The 19772-nt window shown below is 35.2% G+C and overlaps 1 protein-coding gene across 3 annotated transcripts in view; it reads left to right on the forward strand.

The window, feature by feature from the left end:
* Positions 1-19772, forward strand: part of CRPPA (CDP-L-ribitol pyrophosphorylase A) — a 108000-nt gene that overhangs the window by 59196 nt on the left and 29032 nt on the right. For 2 of the 3 annotated variants that reach the window (XM_051785993.1, XM_051785992.1), the window contains exons 8-9: positions 189-281; positions 4667-4795. In XM_051785993.1, the coding sequence (XP_051641953.1) occupies positions 189-281; positions 4667-4795 (222 nt within the window). Of the gene's footprint in view, positions 1-188; positions 282-4666; positions 4796-8893; positions 9003-19772 lie in introns of all 3 variants that reach the window. The other variant, XR_007904302.1, reaches the window with a different exon arrangement.

Consider the following 19772-nt stretch of genomic DNA (forward strand, 5'->3'; position numbering starts at 1 on the left):
ACAAAAAAAGTGATGTGTTGGGGGCTTTTTTTGTTGTTTTGTTTTCTTTTGTTTTGTTTTTATGTTGGTGGTGGTGATTTTTTTTTTCGTAAATGACAGATCTTTGAATTCTATTTTTATAGCTTTTAATGATAGTTTTTATATAGTTTTGATGTCTTCCATAATTCTAGACATTTATTTTCATTTAGGATAAAAAGTGTGCCATTCAAGAAACTCAGCAACTAGTGCATATGTTGGAAAAATCAGATATTCCTCTCTTACATCCAGTTGTCCTTATTTCGGTAGGTAACTCCTGTAAGTTACTGTAGAAAGCATCTCATGAAATTTTTTAAATGTTAGACTAGGCTTAAACTTCTGCTAGCTCAGAATAAAATTGTAAATTCTAGCTGTAAATTGGACTCTAAAGAGCCTCATTTGCACTTCAACAAGTGCATGCTGTGAAGACATAAACTGACACTCGCAAATGACAATTTATTAGTTATATATTTCTATGAAAGACTCATTGTGGCTGGCTGGTTGTACTGAACTATTAACTCCTGCCTTACTGTTGGGCTCCATCTCTGCTGGGGATGCTGCAAATCATGTGTTGTGCTTAAATCCTGAGATGAAACAGAATTAAGTGGCTTTGTTTTTTTCTATGCTATGTAGTTTATTCAAAGTTTTAAAATTATTGTTGCTTTTCTGATCCAAGTCTTAAGAATTGACTTTGAAGTACTTTGCAATGTAACTAGTACATACTTTACTTACTGAGGTGTTGTAAGACTGAAAAGTCTATTCCGGTATATGGCAAAAGTTTTAAAGTGTACTTTTTGCTGAATTTTTCATTGTTCAAAATGAATGCCAGAATAATAATGAATCTTAATATTTGAAATGAATGCCAGAATAATTTACCAGCTTATGCAAATGACAGCTGAAGTGTACATGACTTTTATTCAGACTGTTAAAAAGCAGAAAATATGAGTAGATTTGAAAGTCTCCATGCAGTGTAACCAACTCCAATTAATTCTGTCATTTTTTTTTCTGGCTTAATAGGTAGGGATGAGAAGTATTGGGTGGAATGAAAGTCATTAATGCTATCTGTCACAAAGAGTGTGCCTCTGGACTTCATTTATTACACTCTCCAGCAATAACACAAGATAATATGTTGTGATTTTAAAGTATAGTTCCATACATGAAGCTTTTGCAAAAGAAATATTTTTCATGGGTCCTGAATAGTTACTTAAGTCCACAGTGTAGTGACCTGGGAGTAAAACTGAGCATTTACTTTGGAATTTTAGCTTAAACTGAAATTTAAATGATGAAATTTCATTACTGAACTTACAACTGAACGAGATATCATGAAGATTAATTACTTTTACAAAGGAAAAAAGTTGCATTGAATCACAAAATTAGTTTGGAAAAGACTTCTAAGATCAAGTCCAACTATTAACCCAGCACTGCCAAGTCCAGCACTAAACCACGTCCCCGAGTGCCACATCTATGCATCTTTTAAATACCTCCAGGGCTGGCGACTCAACCATTTTCCTGGGCAGCCTCCCGTTCAGTTACCCATTTACAAGGCTACTGGATGTGAAAAATGCTTTTTTCTGGACTGAGAATGTTTTCATTAGTCTTTTATATCAAGAATGTAAAAAACCATTTCTGTCTATGTTAAATTTTGGGGGTGTGCAGATATAGTTGAAACTGTTCATCAACCAGCTATGGTGTTAAAAGCATGCTTATTTTGTACCCGATTCTTAGCTGTTTTCTGGCCAGGACTTTGAATTAAATATGTTTTTTAGTGTGACGCACAGAATGTGAGAACTTAATATTGTAACTATAAATATTCTGGTCTTAAAATCTACTAAGAAGCAAGTATGAATGCAAATAATGCTTCACTGTGAAACTTGGGGTTTGCCCCTGAGATACTACACCTTCAAATCATTGTAGAACCCAGCACTATTTTTAATGAAAGTGTACTTGCTTGAGCAGCCTTCTGCATGCACAAATTGTTCAGGTGAACTCCTTCTAAAATAGCCTTAGGAGAAAATTATACATTTAAACTGCTTCCTATACCCCAGATCCAGCAACTACTTGAAATTTCCCAGAACTAGACAGCGGATGAAAGTCTCATAATGAGGTGGAAACAGTTGCTGACATTTAAAACATAGAGACACATATATTTGTTAAAGGTATTTTTTAAAAATGATATACCCTAATTGCAAAGTGGTGCTACACTTTCATTTGATGGAAGTACCACACTATCTTTTAGAAATACAAGAAGGAATAAATAGCAAATCTGGAAGTTATGTTTTAAATTACTAAAGAATTAGTTAAGCGAATCATTATCTCATATTAATCACTAGGAAGCATTGAAGTCCTTTAAACTTCTGATCCCTAAAACTCATTACAGATGGTATGGGGGACAAAAATTTCTCTCAGTGGTTTTTAATTAAAGTCAATGTTGTGTGTCCTCTTCACTAAGGCTCATGAGTGGGATTTTCCTCTGTTTTATTCTTTCCTATATACTTTGCTTAACATGTAGCCTGAAAGAATTGTTCGTGAAAACTCCTATAAGATACTTTCTTTTGACATAAAAGGGCATATTAATAGTTCTCAGACAAATGCGAATCAGAATTTTAAGCAATACAGTGACAATTAAATGCATAGGTCTTAGGTACCAGCTGGAAGGGAAACATTATGCATTTCTAGTCTCAAAAGTAAAACTCTTTCTGGTAGTGAAGAATTGAAAGCATAAATGACGAGAGCAGCTAACTGCTTCAATTCTAAACTCATAATTAGGAACAGTCTAATGTAGACTTGTGTGTAATTGGAAAGTTCTTGTCTGTCCTTTGATTTCGCAACACAAGTCACTTTTTCATAACAATCTGATAATTAAGAGAAAAAGTTTTATTTTTCCTTCCAATAGTCAGCTTTTTTAGTTGTAAAAATGACAGGTGTTATTATTGTGCCAGATTGTCTGTTTAACTGGCCTGGAGAACCTTGTCCCAGTAAAAGGATGGGCTTGTGCTGGACATGATGGCTTCTGTCCATATTCCCACCTGTCAATTGCCACAGATTTCAAAGTCTGTCCTTTATCTTGGTGTCAGACTGGATTATTTTGAGGCATCTGTAAGCTGAAGCAGCAATTGTACTGCTGTATTTGGACAAAAGGAAAGATTAATATTACAGGAGAAATAGGAAGCCCAGAAGTAAATTTCATGCAATTATTTGTTTGTATCAAGCCAGTGTCCTCTCCACCTCTGTTATAACCAAATTAATTATACTCTTAAACTGACATTACTTTTTTGAGCAATACATATTCGTGTTTGTAGAATGGCTATGATTTTTATTTTGTTGCTATAACTTACCGTTAGAAAGAAAGGAATGCTGGTACTTCAGCTCTGTAGTTGGAATACTTTGCATTTCAGTACAAAAGTGAGTTTGAGAAAAATCTCTTTTTAAAACTGTGGAACAGGTTAATGGTAGAGGAAATAGGTTGAGTTCTCTTAAAATAATAAGTTTTATAATTTCTTGTAAATGGCTGTAAATGAGCAGTACTTAGCTTTGTTTTGGGTAAAAAAATAACAAAACAGCAAGTATGTGAAAATTAATTTCTGCCTGTGTAGTAGAAGACTATAGCTTTGCTTCTGATGAGTACACACTTGGACAATAAACATTTTTTTTAAAAAGTATTGCTAGGAAAGATGGGTGAAGACTTATTTGTTGTCAGGATAAATTGAACATAAGGTACAAAGAGAACTTGAAATAATTTTCCCAAGCACTGGTGTCTGGGACAACCTCTATACTTCTACTTCTGTGTAGTGGTCACAGATAAATTTTACATCAATGGAATCATTCAGCCAGAAAAATGTTCTTGTTTTAGGGAAGAGGTGTTTCTGCTATTAATAGATGCCAAAACTTTATATGTACAAATCATCATCCTTAATTTGATTTCTACAGTTAATAGAAGCTTTGTAAAGTAAATTGATTAAACTATGGAATACATAAGCCTTGGGAAAGGGTTGAACTAGTTGATAACTTCCCAGGAAATACTAGTTCAGATCCCATAAGACCCACCATGTTTGTGCAGTATCCCTGATGGATATGAGACCTACCTTTCCCTGACCAGAAGCTCAGGAAAGTCGTATCCCTGTCTTCTTTTGAAGTAGTTTCTGCTTTTTAAACTTGAAGCATTATCTTGAAATTAATCCAATTTAGGCAACTAATATGCTATACTGAAAGGATAGTAAATTCAAAATAAAACTTTAAACAATGTAACTCTTGAAAACCTTGAAGAGGCTTAAGAAAAACACCTGTATTTCTGTAGTACCCTGATAGTAAAAAAAAAAACCAAACCACAACCAACTGTGAAAGTTAGAATAGAACTTAGAAAAGAATGCTGCTTGTTTTCTGATTTAATTGAATATTTTTAAGATGCAGTTATTACATTGTGTTTTGATGTGTTCTGGTTTCATTGTGTTTTGAAAAGAAATAATTTTCATGTCACTAAATGTATAAGCAATGGAGTTCAACAGTAATAGAAGCTAGCTAAGAAAAACATTTGTTAGTCTGTATTTTTATGTGTGCTTAACATAACACTAAAACATAACTAAAATTTGGCAGTCTAGAATGGCATACTATGGAAAAAATGGATTTTTTTTTTTCCTTATTTGTTCCTTTCCAGGTGTACTTGGATATATCAGGAAATAATTCTTTCAGCATTGGGATGGAAGAACTAGCTAGCATCAAGAAATTTGCAAGGGAAACTAAAAAGAAAAACATTTTGGTTTATGGTCTCCTTATCCAATATAAGGTATGTAATTATTTTTCTATGTGCAAATTATCTTCTTTTGCCATTTATATGATTAATGATAGAATCTTCATTTAAAACAAAATCAAAGGGAAATAAATATTACTTGAAAAGGATTTTTTTGAAGATTCTTGCCTGTTCTTGTTCAAAATTCAGACAAGCCTGTAGTTATAGGCAAAAATGTAAGCTTTTTGATTTGGGAGGAATAAATGGTAAACATTTTTTAGAAGCACATGAAAACATCAGGGCCCATTTTGCTTTTCTGCTTTGAAACTTGTTTGTGCAGCATGAAAAAGGTAAAAAATAGTAAAAATACATTCAGTCAGTGATTCTGCGGTATTTTACGTCCCTCATCAAAACAGTGTTTGGTATTCAGGGGACAGGAAAGGCACAGCACATAGGTGTTGAGACAGTGTCTGTCTGTAATAGTACTAAATTGCCTCAAGTGGAGGCAAAAAGGGTTACCACTTCAGCATCCTTTGTACTCACAAAAACTATTTAAAATAAACTGTTTTGCCTGGAATACATGTTCTTTCAACCAGAAGAGTGGCTGCCTTGCCTCCAGTGCAGATATAGTTTTGCAGATTCTTAATTCAGTCAGCAGTGAAGGAAGTAGTAAGTTAGATATTCAATAGGAATTTTAATAAAGAAGAATAAATGTAATCTTAACTGATTTTTTTTTTTGGTTGAACTAGGTGTTTATATATAATTGTTAAATATGGCTAAAGTTTTGTGTCTTTTTCTGGTATACCAAACACTTGATTATCCCTTCAAATTCTCTGGCTTTATTAAGAGCTATGAGTATCAATACCTATCAGTTTATGCTTTTACAGACTTCTGATGCCAACAGAATATGAATATTGCTATTATATGATTTTAGTTTGTCTCTTGTTTGTAAAACATACAGAGGCATACAACTATTTTCAGTCTTCTTTCTGGTACTATCAAACCCCATTTTTTCCAGGGTGAACTGGCTTCCTTTAGTAAAAACAATTTGAATAACTGTTGGAAACAGTTCTGAGGCACCTTAGCATGGTAAAAAGTAACGTTGCAAATATTGCTTTAGTGTAACTATATTTTTTTCCTTTTAAAATTCGTTGAGTATTCAAGTGGATCAAATAGACATATGTGGATAGCACTGGTTAGTAAAGCTGAAAAGTAAAGCTGGGAAAAAGGAAAACTTTTATAATCTTTGGTGGATTTTTATGACCATGGCACCAAAACATTTTACATTAACTAGCATGTATAAGAGCAGTAAGAGATCTGAATGGAAGTTCCTGATCCTTGGTGGTAAGAGAATTGCAGCAGACTAGTGCCTCCATTTTTTTAAAAATAAAATGCTAGAATCTTTATCTAAGATCACTGCAGGCAGAGCCATCATTTATTAGCATGGAAAAAATATTAAATAGAGTAAAACACTTTGCAAAGTAAGTAAACTACTTCTAGTTATCTATCTTATTTTAAAATGGCTTTAATACCCATCCCCTATACAGGGATATAGTCTTGAGTTCCTGCTTGTAAGTGTTTTGAAATTATATATGTATATGTGTGATATATGTATCAAGTTTTCTTTTGGCTACAGATCTACAAAGAACATATTTGTTTCTAGTGAAGACCTATGGAAAGATTTGACATAACGAATCTAGAAATGACATAACCCAGACTTTATTACTGGTTTGGGTGAGACTGAGAGAGACTGTAAACAAAAGCAGTTTGTTACATGAAAAAATATCTTTAAAACAGGTTTTGGGGTTTTTTTTCTGAAGTCCAGAGCATGATTTGAGAGTCACCAAGGTATTTTACTTTTAGTACAACTCGTTAATAGGTGAATTCCATGCTCGAGAATGGAAAGGTAAATTTCATTCAGGCATGATGGGCAGTCCAGAAGAAGTGGAAACACAAAAAACACCTGATGCTGTAATGCAGGATACTCAGCCTATTTTTGCAATATCTTCTGTCACTGTCTGCTTTCCAGAAGTCCTGGAAAGCTATAGTTTATTTCAGGAAAAGAGTGATGGCAGATAATTACTTCATAGCGCTTACCTCTAGCTGACAGTTTTATATCCTCACTACCAGACATACACAGTTAATAGATACAGATTTACTAATTCTAAAACAGGGATAAAATGTAAGGGATGAGAAGTTTATTGAGACACATGACCATGGTAATACTGAGGTGGGTTATATGATTAGGTGGGTGTGATGATATCTAGGTCTAAAAGAATATGAGGGCAGTCTTTCAGATTCTACATTAGCAAAGCAAATATTTTGAAATAAATATTTTATATGATGTAAAAAATGTAAAAAAAATTATAAATCTTTTAATCTTTTGGAACAGGAAATGAAATGCTTTTGGAACAGAGGAGTATGTTTTTGGTGGCATTAAAAGAGCTGGAGAAGCCCTAAGAAAAATTATGAGTCTTTATTTTCACTTCTTAAATGCCATGTTTATTTGGTATTCAGAAAGAAATATCAGGTATTTTTGTGAATATTTGATACACCAAGAAGATAATCAGGAGAATTAAAGGAAAAGGCTTTAATGTGCCTTATAAATAAACTACTTTGTACCTTCCATTTGCTCAAAATTGAATGCATAAGCTGGTACACAAATAGTTATTTCTCTTGTAAACATCATGCATGGAACATCAACTGATATTGATACTAAGATTGGATCCTCTTCATAACAGCTCTACTTTGCATCCTGAAAACGCTGTTAATTTAAAGTTCAGTTGTGAAAATAATTTTAATTTTTTTCTTTTCTAAAACAGTTCCAGAATATTAGAAATAGTTTACTCATTCAAAATGCAAAGGGGAAAAGAGTAAAAAAAAAAAAAAAAAATCAGTAAATTCCAGAGTCTGAACTTATAGAGTTAGTTTTTGAATATTTTTCAGATGAGTTGAAGGAAATAGCTGACAAACAAGGTGAATTTAAAAAAGGGAGAAAAATCCATTTTTCATGGAAGATGTTACCAGCATATGTTGATGAAAATGTTAGTAAAATTCCAACTGCTTTGATTTATTGAGTAGTTCACCTTGAAAATAGCAATAACTGGTATGGAATTATTCTGTATTAGAATAAGAATCTTTGTATTAATGATAGTCTAGTAGGGTGTAATGCAGAATAGCAAATTCTGAATATTAGGAGGAAAGCCTATAAAAAGAAGCCAAGTTATTCTTAAATAAACAAAATTTTACATAAAAGTAGTCTTAAGAACTGCTAAGAAACCAAAGAATATCAAAGGTAATATCAAATCATTGCATCCATGCCAGGCTGGAAATATATTAATCTTAAAAGCATTGGTTTATATCATTCAAACTACAAGATTTGGGAGGAAACCTCAGCTGCATTTGGTAGTAATTTGTTTTCCATGCTCTGAGCAATGGAGTATTAATGAACTTGGGCCTTGATCTCACACATGTGGATAATTATCTTTAAACATATCCTAGGTAGCTAATGGGTTTATGCTTAAATATGATAGTAGTGTTTTTAAAATGTGCTATTTGTTTACTGCTCTTCTTCCTTTCGAAATAATAATTTTCTTATGACTGAATTACAAAAATTAGTCAGCACACAGAAAATATAAGCAGCATTTCCTGTCATAGGAGTTCAAATTCAGTAGCTTATAAAGGTTACAGTAATAAAATCTTGGTCTGTAGGTTTCAGTAATAACTTTATTACTTTTCACAAAGAATAAAAAGGAACAGTGATCATCCAAAATAAAGCATGTTTGGATGGACATAGGAAGCCACAGAAAGCTTTAAAATATGAAAGCAATACTAATAACTAATATATCTTGGTTATAGAACTGTATTAATTTAAAATAATCCTATTTCAGAGAGGTAAATGACAAAATGTAGGGTCAGAACAGCAAATATGTGCTAAGGCTTGCCTGTGGTAAGGGGACTCCAAATACTTTTGCCTCTGAAACTTCTGTTTGATTAAGATAAAGAAACTATTCCCTGACAGCCAGGAAAATCACAGTCCATACTCTAAAAAGAGACAAATGGCACAATAGAATAATTGTTATGAAGTTGTTGAAACTAAAAGAAAACTGAACTGTGGGTGATTTCTTATGCAAACATACTGGACACTTATTGTAGCCTTAAAGACTTTCTGAAGACAAGAGGATCATCTACAGTGTGCTTCATGGCTCAAGAAATACTTAAGAGTGCTAAAAGTGTTTTCTGTCTGACTTGGTAAACCCCAAAGGTAAACATTTATGCTTTCTTTTTCATCAAAGATCCCTTGATATAGTATTATGTGCAAACATTAAGGCAGTAGTTCTCAAAACAGGGAACACAACCCCAGATGGAATAATCCACAAAGCAGAAGGTGGTTTGGCAACTAGTAGTGAGATTATGAGATTGAAGGGCAAATGAAGTAAGATCACAAACTAAAGCTTTGAAAACTCATTGAAAACAAATGAGTCCTGCCCTACATGACCCCTGCATGCTTCTTAATTCATTTAAGAATTATAACTGAATTGGTCAAATGGTTGCAATCTGATTAAAATGATTGGAATGCTGCTTGAGGACCTCTTTTTTTTGTTGTTTTTCAAAATGCCATTTTTTTCTTTCATGTGCAATGACATAATAGATTGTAATCAATCTGGAAACCTACATTTATTCATAGAAGTCCTTAAGGCTGTTAATTACTGTTTAGTATTTTCAAGAGTCAGAAATTGAGCTTTGAAGTATTGGGATCCTATGGCCTATTCATCCTTTCATCAAGGAAAATTGTGTAAATGTGTGATGAGCCTGAGTGATCTTGATTCCACAGAGTTTGGGACAGAGAGGGAAACCAAATCACTTTGAAACTTTCTGTGTGAGTAACCTAATAAAAATCAACATCTGTAAGCTTATTAATACAAAGTCCTAGCCGTTCATTCATCAGTAAATCTTTCTCTGTTGTTCTCTCTCTTGCCTTTCCTTTTTTCCCCTGAAGTCTTCATGCTCTTCTAGCCAAAACAGGTAATAAATTAGTAGACTTATTATACCCGTGCAGCTCTACTAAGGGCAATCAAATGAAGCATTTCCACAAACTAACTTTGCAATGCAGTACCAAATTCCCAGTCTGAGGATGATGGGCTTTTAAGAAAAATAATTGGTAACCTTTGGGTTTTCATTAAGTAACTGTATAGGTTTTTATCAGAGAAAGGTCAGAAAGTTGCTCAATTTGTCTCTGCTATTACAACTTCTAGCAGTTTAACAAGCTGAGGTTGTTAAATGATGAGGTTAATGTTTTATGCCTTTTACACATGACCTTTTTAGTCTTGTTTCAGCTATTGAACTTATAATTGGAGAAATCAGAGTTCTTCTGTCACCTTGTCAGCCAAAATGATTAAGGCATGTAGACTTATCTTAAAGTCCTGTCTTCATAAAACAGTCTTTAAGCATCCTTGCTCTTACACTCCAGTTCAGCCATTCTGGCAACGTCAGGCAATAAAGGTTGCCAGTTGTTTCTTTTGTGAATATTTTAGTTGTATAAAATATATTACTCTAAAGTAGCTTCATAGTATGGACTGGAATTTGGGGAACAAGTGGATTAAAGCTGAAATGCTGAGCTCTCTAGAGGAAAAGAAAATATGAAATATACAATATAGCAACTTAGAAAAGTATGTAGTTATTCATTATTCTAGATACTTTAATGTAATAGGAAATAAACATTGAATTGGAACCATTTGCAAAACAAAATACCATGAGCATCAAATCAGAGTTTCATCTTCAAATCTCTTAGTACGAATGATTCTGATATTTATATTTTTTTTGCCTTATGAAAGCTTTGATGTTGACCTGCTATCTCTTAGTGGAAATATATAAACATTTAAGATGAAAGGATTTTGACACAAAACTTTTCCATTGCTAGCTTGCCTAACAGAAACCTCTGAAATTCATTGTATCTGTTTAGGGACAGTTCCACTTTTGAGTTGTTAGTGCTGCAATTCTCAACTTAAAGCAATGCTAAGCTGGGCATTAAAAATTAGTCTTCTCACCTGGCTTCCATGCTGTCCCCCAGAGATGTGATTTAGCAGATAACTAGTCCTGAAGGATTTCTGTTTCATGCTCTTGTCGTGTCCCCTGAGGTCCATGTAAACTTTTAGCCTCCAGTGTGTCCCCTAATGAACAACTAGATAGACTGGAAAACAAAGAAAGGGAGATGTTTCTTCACAAAATAGTGTCCTAAACACAAGTTCTTTCTTCTGTTCTGCTTAGATCCCATCATTTAAAATGTGAAATCTACAGGTGTTGTTTTACATTCACTTACATTCAGTTTCATTTATCATTTTATTGCCTATTTACTCAGTTCATAACGATCTTTCTGCATTTCATTTTAGTCAGCCCCTACCCTAATGAACTTTGTATCATAAGTAAATTCATGTTATTGTTTACTCATTTTTTCAGTTCATTTATGAATGTGTTGAACAACATAGATCCTATAACAAATCCCACCTGAACTACGTGGGTTCTGTTCTGAGGACTGACCATTTACTCCTACCCTCTATACTCTGGAGCAAGGACTTATCCCTGTGAGGACTTCTGTCTTATCTTCTAGCACCTTAATTTTCTTAAAAACCTTTGGCAAGGAAATTTGTTGAGAGTCTTGGAAACCCCAGTAAATTCAATCAACTGTCCTTTGAAGAAATGGAGTAAGATTGCAAAGTCAAACCTTAAAAGAAAGAGATGTTGACTTTATCATCATCTTTAACTTGCCCTCTGCTGTTACTGTCGAGTACTTAACATTTTTGTTAAATTGTCTGGTACAGATGTATGGCTTTCTATTCTTGTTTTAAGTTTGAAAGTATTCCCACACAGTTGTGCCTACTAAGGCAATTTTTAAACTAGAGATGATGCACACCACTAGGAACTGAGCTGTTGGGTGAATACCCCATAGTCCTGAGGATTTGTCACATTCCTCTCTTTAATTTCTTCCATACCTCTTCTACAGTAACTGCAGTTTTACAGGTTGGTTGGCCATTAACAAAGAGGGGATCCGGCATATGAATTTCCCCACACCAATTCAAAGAATTAATGTAGTTTCCCTGCAATCACTGTGTCTTTCCTGTGTGCCTGCTGTACCTGTTGATCATCAGTTGGCCCTACAGACTCTCTGGCAGACTTCCTGCTTCTGCTGTGTATGAGGAAGGATTAATTATTGGTTTTTGCTAGTTGTTCCTCAAAATCTTTTTTTGGTTGGTTGGGGCTTTTTTGTTTGCTGTACTGGTTTTTTTATATTTACTATGCCAAAACATATTATTCTCTCTATTTTTTCTATCTGGGCATGTCTACATATTTTTGAAGGATACCTTCTTGCTCTTATAACCTCCCATACTGCCCTCCTTCTGCCCTTTCTTGAGCCATTCCCCCCAGTCCTGCGAGGCAGCATCCTTTGACTTTGTGCTTTCAGTATGGTTACCTTGTGTTCCATATTTCCTGTGAGGATTTAATACTCTTAACTACTCATTTACCTTCTTTTTAACAAGTTTCCTTAATTTTTCATTATTTCATTTCTATCCCTTTGTCGTTTTATATTCAACGTACGTAATCCAGGCTCTTTTCCTTAGCTTTGTTCCATTCTGTGACACATCTGTATCCTTAATGCAAAATATAATACAAAACATTGTTTCTTCTTATATTGGTTTGATTTCTTAACTCTCTCTTCCCCAGCCACTCACCTGCAGTTTGTTCTGTCTTTTTCCCTCAGTCTGCAATGTTGCCCTCCTCTTTCTTGCCTTTTGATTCTGGCTCTTTCAGAACCTAGAATCTTGACTCTTCTTGTAGGTCTTGCTGTACTACCTGATTCTTTTTGCAAGACTTCTTATCATTTGACCTGTTTCTTTTCTGTTTACTGTAACAGGAAACAAATCCTTCAGTTCCATTTCTCTTCTAACCATTTTTCTTTTCTTACTTTGTTATTATTGTTCTATGCTTTGAGGATCTTCCTGATCCTGTTGTGGCCCATCTCCATGGATTTGTTATTCAGCAGATGTTTGCAAATTTTGTCATATCTGGACAGACATTTTTCTCTTTTTTTTCAGCTACAACCACATGTCATAGCTGTATTTTCCCTGCTGAGATTTCTAGCACAACATGTTTGATGCATACTATCTTTCAGCTCCAGTGTGTGGGGTTTTGTGCTGTATGAGAAGAGTTTTCCTCTCCTATATCATAGAATGATAATCTTTTGTGTTGGAAGGGACCTGTAAAGATGATCTAGTTTACCCCCTCTGCAATGAGCCTGGACCTCTTCCAATAGATCAGATTGTTCAGAGCCTTGTCTAGCCTGACCTTGAATGTTACCCCCTCTCTGGGCAACCTGCTCCAGTGTATCACCACCCTCATTGTAAAAAACTTCTTCCTTATATCTAATCTAAACTTACCACTTTTTAGTTTAAAATCATTGTTTTAGTTTAGTTTTAGTTTAGTGTAAAACCCTTGTCCTATTGCTACAGGCCTTACTATCTTTGTTATAAGTCCCCTTTAGGTACTGGAAGGCTGCTATAAGGTCTCCCTGAAGCCTTCTCTTCTCCAGGTGGAACAACCTCAGCTCTCTTAGACTATAGTCATAGGAGAGATGCTCTGTCTCTCCAGTCATGTTCTGTATATCTCTGTATTTATGGAGAAATGGTGAGAGAACATTCTCATGCAAGGGGCCTGACATCTATGAACACATGTTTGTGCCCTTGTCAGCCATGGTCTCTCATTGTTATCTGGTCAGTGTCTGCATTCAGAGTGTGAACACACCCTTTCTCCTTCAGCATTGCTTACCCATATTCACACCAAACAGCTCACAGAGCTTGCTGAAAGCAGTATCTAGTCCAAGCAGAGAGAGAAGCAAATTCACTTACAGCCAATAAATACTTGTTGTTTCTCTTCACCAATCATAAAGCCAGAACAATCTCTGAGTGCATTCTACTGCTTGCTTATGGTTGCTGAGGGCTATTTATTTTTTAGCCTTTAAGGATAACAGGAGCAAGTCTTGTGGCAGCTTTGCCTCACTGATGTTAAGTTTCTAAACATTTCTGCTGACTTTCATCTAAAAATATTTTGGAACATTGAATATGAAAATAGGTTCATATCTTAAGATTGTGAGATGTAGAGAACTTAAAGTTAGATTAAACTGTTCTCTTAAGATATGGAAATGCATGGGTTTAGGATTAAGAGAGGTCAGATCATAGGAAACCTCCATTGGATAGTGATTTTAGTCTGGATTTTGTTGTGAAGTATTTTCTGGAAGTTATTTTCCTATCAGATTCTTTGATTGAATAAAAGTGGAAAATTGCACCATTATAGATTTTCTAGCACTTTCAGTCTGAACTCATTATATTTGATTTTAGAACATTCTTTGAGCACTTGCTTTCCTAAGGGAAATTTTATTCATCTTCCTAAATAGTATTTTAACTGTTTTCCAAACCTTACAGTGTACTTTCTCACCAGCTCAAAATTCTTACTTTCTGCTGAGTGTCGTGTCCCATTACTTTACAATGTACTTAAATAAATCTGTTTCATTTGATCTCTGAAGTTTCCACCAAGCTGAATCTTTAAAAAAATGGGATTGTTTACATTTGAGTTTTATTCAACCTGTGTGGTACTGGCAACAGCACAAGTGTGCACTTTTGGCAGAGCCTGTGCCTTCAACTTTTTCCCTGACTCAGTCTTTCCATTCTTATGCAGCTACATGCTCAAGTGTCTCTAACTCATGTATTTAATTCTGGTGTTCTGTGCTTAAATTTAGCAGACCAGGTGTTGAATTTTGTAGGCAAAATTTTAGCAAAAGATCTGAGACAGAGATAATGTGTGATTTCTACTTAAACAATGGCAATAAAATGAAGTCTACTTTGTAAGACTGACTACACATAGACTTGCTCCCTGAGCTGTGCAATTTTAGATGCTTCTCCCTGTCCTTTGAGATCTTTCATTAATCAAAATGAGGTAAAATGACTTCAGAGCTTTCCTTCAACTAGATCAGATACCAGTTCCACACTTCAGCTTTTCATTTTTGTCCTCAAAGTGTGCTCTATGCTTGCAATGTTCAAGGCACAAAGATTTCTCCATGGAATTATGGCATAACTATCATTATGTGCTCACAGAGTTCATGAACCAAAAATACTTGGTGTTGTCGAGAGGGACAGCATGTGCCTTTGCCTCTGAAGCAGAGAGTAAACTTTCTCTTTTGATTCTGTCTTTGAAGGCAGAGGGGGTGTTAGTTACTTCTGTAAAAGTTAAATTTCTTCTTTCAATGACCACCCTCTCTGGGTCACAGTGAAGCTCCATTTCTTGTGCTGACCCCTGGTCATGTGCAACTTTTCCTCATTCTGTAGATAAGAAATTTTTATTAAAACATTTTCCCTCTTTCTCTACTAGATGTGTATGTTACATAACTTTTGGAGGTTTAAGTCCTTGTTATGTAAAGTATGGGATGAATGGGCAAAACATGATGCAGTCACCTAGAGTAGGGATAAAACATTTTGAATTCTGTTTCTTAACAGTTAGTGGCAGTGCCTGAGGAGGAGTCTGCGCTTGGCACTTTGTGTTTGGGCAAAAGAAAAACTGAGGCAAAGGTATTAATGTTTTAGAATTTGTGTTTATTTCTTGAATTTTTAAAACCATCCATAAAATGGTACAGATGCTTGTATTAGTCAGCAATATAACTTTTATTTTGCATCCTGATGAATAATTAACACACTGAAATGATTATGTCCTAAAAATAATTACATTTCTGCAAAGAGACTGAAATATTTAGGTTCTACACTTTAACCTTACTGATTTCAATTTTTCAGAACCTGTTCAACAGTGGTTGGTATGAAAGGTCTAGTTACCTGAAAATTTGTACGGAAAAGGTTTCCAGCAGAAAGTTTGTATTGAGAGTATCTTCAAATTATGGGAGCAGAGTATGCTGTGTTTGTTATAGATAAAATGTTTTATCTTGAAAACATTCTTTAAGCATTATGTTATCCACCAAGAAGGAAAAAGAAAAAGATAATATTATTAGAATCCCATTAGGGAATAAAGTCTAAGAGGGGAGATATTTTAGGATAGGAAAGGATTTTCTGACATTTTCTCTCAAACTGCTTGTCCATTTTGTTATGCTGTACTGCAAACGCATCTTCAGGAGAAGCATATTGTTCCAACCAATACTTTATCATAAGCACATTTTCAGGAACACAAAGGGAGGTAAGGCAGATTATAAATGCTAGATATATGATCTGGTAAATTTGTAAATGGGTGTTTGATCCCACAGGAGAGGGTGAGGTAAATGAATTTCTAAACAGAATATGGTTTTAGGTCAGTCAGCATGGGAGACCCACATAAGGCTGTGGGTCACTTCTCAGACTTCATCCTCCATCTCTGGCAGGGCAGGTTTGGTCTGATAGAAACCATGGTGTCCTCTGTGTGCATGAGTAGATGATCAGTTATAATTACTCTGATACTGTGACAGGTGTACAGGAGTTCTTACTTTTAGTGAGCAAAGTTGAAGTTTCAGTCAGAGTAATCATGCTTTAACTGAAGGATATGCTACAAGAGTTCCACTCTGTAAGATACCTGCTTAGTTTTGTACTTAGTTTTTTTAATAGACCTTCAACAGCTTTAAAACTGACATTTCTGCAACAAATTTTAACTGCTAAATTGCTACTAAAAGTTTAGTGATGAAAAACCTTCTTTTGAACAGCAACCTCTACTAGGCACTAGTGATGTGCCAGATTTAAAGGGGAATTTTGTCAATGCCTTAGATATCTCACTCAGGTGTTTTAAAGGTAGTTTGCCCTGATATGTCTTGCAATACAATGTGGCTCAAGAGTATATTTCAACCCATTCTCATAAAACCATACCAAATCCTTGTTTAAAAGTTATATTGAAAGTGGCAGTATTGCTTCTATGTACTGTACACTGTTTCTATGAAAATACTTTTAACTAGAATTTCTCTAGAAGAAATAGCTTGGAGAATTAATTTTTTTATGGCGTAATATGTTTTCTGCATTTCCTGTTTCTAAATCTTTTGGAGAGGAGATCAGTATGCTTTGTTTATAAAGCTTCAAAATGTTTTGGGTGATTTATTGCACTTTTTGGGAGCTCGTAAAATTCCATTAAGCATGTTTGTTTGTATGTCAAAATTCCATTTACTGAAGTTTACTCCAAAACTAATTTTAGGTAGTTCGCTGTGTTACTAAATATCATACAATCATAGAATGTCTTGGATTGGAGGAAACCTTGAAGACCATCTAATTCCAACCTCCCTGCCATGGGCAGGGACACTTTCAACCAGACCAGATTGCTCAAAGCCCCATCCAGCCTGTCCTTGAATGCTGCCAAGCATGGGACATCCACAACTTGCCTGGGCAACCTATTCCAGTGCCTCACCACCCTCACAGTAAAGAATTTCTTCTGAATATCTAATCTAAACATACTCTGACACCATTCCCCCTTGTCCTGTCACTACATGCTCTTGTAAATAGTCTTGCTCCATCTTTCCAGTAAGTCCCTTCAGATACTGGAAGGCTGCTAGGTCACCCTGAAGCCCTCTGTTTTTCTGGCTTCAGTACCAGGTCTCTCATCCTTTCCTCATAGGAGAGGTGCTCCATTGCTCTGATCAAATAACAGCTAGCCATGCATTTATTACATCCAGTTGATGTAAGATTTTGTTGATGAACTTATTAATAACTCTTATTAGTGTGTCACAGGAAGAGAAGGCAAGTGCACAGTACTTTTTAAAATTTTGCATAAACTTTGCAATAGATTGAAAATTTGGAAAAGATAACAATTATAGTTATCTGTAGATGCAGCTTTTTAGCTTTTTAACATTCTACTGAAAGCTTATATCTATTTGTTTGCAGTTTGTTTCTCCTGATGATTGAGAGAAGTGTTTTACAGTTTTACTGCCTAGAATCATCCAACAAATGTTATTTATGTTCTTTCTAGCACTTACTGAACAATTGGCCTAGTGAATTCAGATGATTTCCTCATTTTCCTTAATTCTGTCTCTGACTGATCAAAGTTTTGCTACAAGATACCTTACCATCCTGCTTTTTCAGGCATGAATTGGAAAAACCTGTCTTTCTATCACTTAGATGAATTAATTTTCCTAAACAATATAATCTCTCTGCTGAAGTAGTTCATCCCAAGAAGGAGAGTGGGGATAAAATTCAGTGGTATAAGAAAATAGCTGCTGAAGGTTTTTCATAGACAGGTTGTGTGTCAGACAGAGCAATAGCATTGGTAAGTTGCTAGTCGTGTCATCTGTAGTGCTGCTTTTGTTGTTTCAGGGTTTGCATGTCTAGTGGAAGAGCAGGCATGATTTCATGTGCCAGCAGCTCCTTGTAGCCCTGTCTGTAAGAGTTTGAAACTGACCTGTTTCTAAGAGATGGATTTGAATGTTCAGTGCTGAACAAAACCGGTGGCTAATATTGTTTCTTCTTCTTCATACATAGAAAAAAAGAAATTAAGAGACAGAAAAAAATAATCATCCAGATCCTCTACTCGCAAGATTATTCCTTTAAGTGAACATTGTTTTCTTTGCCTTCCTTCTGTATGGTTTTAGGACCTTTATCCATCTTGCCTATGTGACTTGATAAAGCTCATCTAAAACATATTTGTTTTGTATACCCATCCATTTCAGCTTTTCACTACTTGGCAAAAGGTGTTATGTAATTGACTCTTGATATTTTTCCTCTCCTAATTCTTTGTGGTATGAATTAGGCTGTTCTCCCCTTCTATTTGTCAGGGACATATTTTGTACTAATTGATATTACAGCATTATGAGAAACTGCATGGAGACTTACCGGCTCTGTGCCTGATTACCACCTACATGTTCATGGTTAAGTGGGACATGAGCAACATCTTTTCAAACGCACAGACATACAGAAGTGTTCAGGGTTATTGTTGAAAGTCAACTGCCCAAATCACAGTAACATACATCTTTTTTTGTAAGCCAAGATCTTTCTTCATGTTGCCTTTTGAAAATGATGTTCACTCTTGCCTCAAATCAAAGGCCATCACGGACTAAAGTGCTACAACAGGGCGGGTAGCTTTTTCTTCACAGAAAAAAAAATAACAGGAAATTTATTTTAAAGTAAGAGCTTTTCCTAAAAATGTAGTAGCACTGGTGAAACCATCAAGGGTTTTTTTTTTCCCTCGGTGATTCGGTATCAATATTCTACAGCACTACAACTGTATTTAAGAGGGTACTTGTCAGGATAGTTAAGGATGTGAAAGATCAGATTCACTTGGGATGGGAACATTGGGCAGAGTAGCTCAGAGTGCTAATTTATAGCATATTACACTAAATTATGCCAAAATGGGACTCATAGTCGGTGTCCACCCTAAAACATCACTAAATCATTTGAGACAGCATCACTTTAATATGAAATGGGATAGTTGCACATGGCTCCTGACGTTGTTTCCATACTGAAGTACAGCAACAAATTTCATTTAAATCCTAGGGCAAGAGTTTGACAGAAAAAACCCTCTGTATCCTCATAATGTAGCAACCATGTCTCCTTCTTGCTACTGTTCGTCAGCCAAAGAACACAAGCATTTGAGTGTGCAAACAAAAGTTATGTTATTGCAGAGAAGCACTAGAAACTTTAATGGTTTTTAACTGAAGGAGAGTTGATTTAGATTAGATAAAGAAGTTTATTACACTGAGGGTGGTGAAACACTGGCACAGGTTGCCCAGAGAGGTGGTGGATGTCCTTTCCCTGGAAACATTCATGTTCAGGTTGGATGGGGCTCTGAGAAACCTGGTCTAGTTGAAGATGTTCTGACTCTTTGCAGGGGTTTGGACTAGCTGAGCTTTAAAGTCCCCTTCCAACCCAAACTGTGCTATGTTTCTATGACTCAGTACTTTGGTGTTAGGCTAGTACACTCCTATGGTAGTGGTCCAGTGGGCTCTTTTTGTTCCTATGATTTTATTGTTGGTAGCAGCATGATTATTATTTCTGCAAGCTTTAGTGAACACTGTAAGCCTGTTGATATCCTTACATAT

This window comes from Manacus candei, unplaced genomic scaffold (assembly GCF_025592945.1).
Source record: "Manacus candei isolate 608988 ecotype Guabito, Panama unplaced genomic scaffold, ASM2559294v1 h1tg000021l, whole genome shotgun sequence".
In the NCBI taxonomy this organism is placed as follows: Eukaryota; Metazoa; Chordata; class Aves; order Passeriformes; family Pipridae; genus Manacus; species Manacus candei.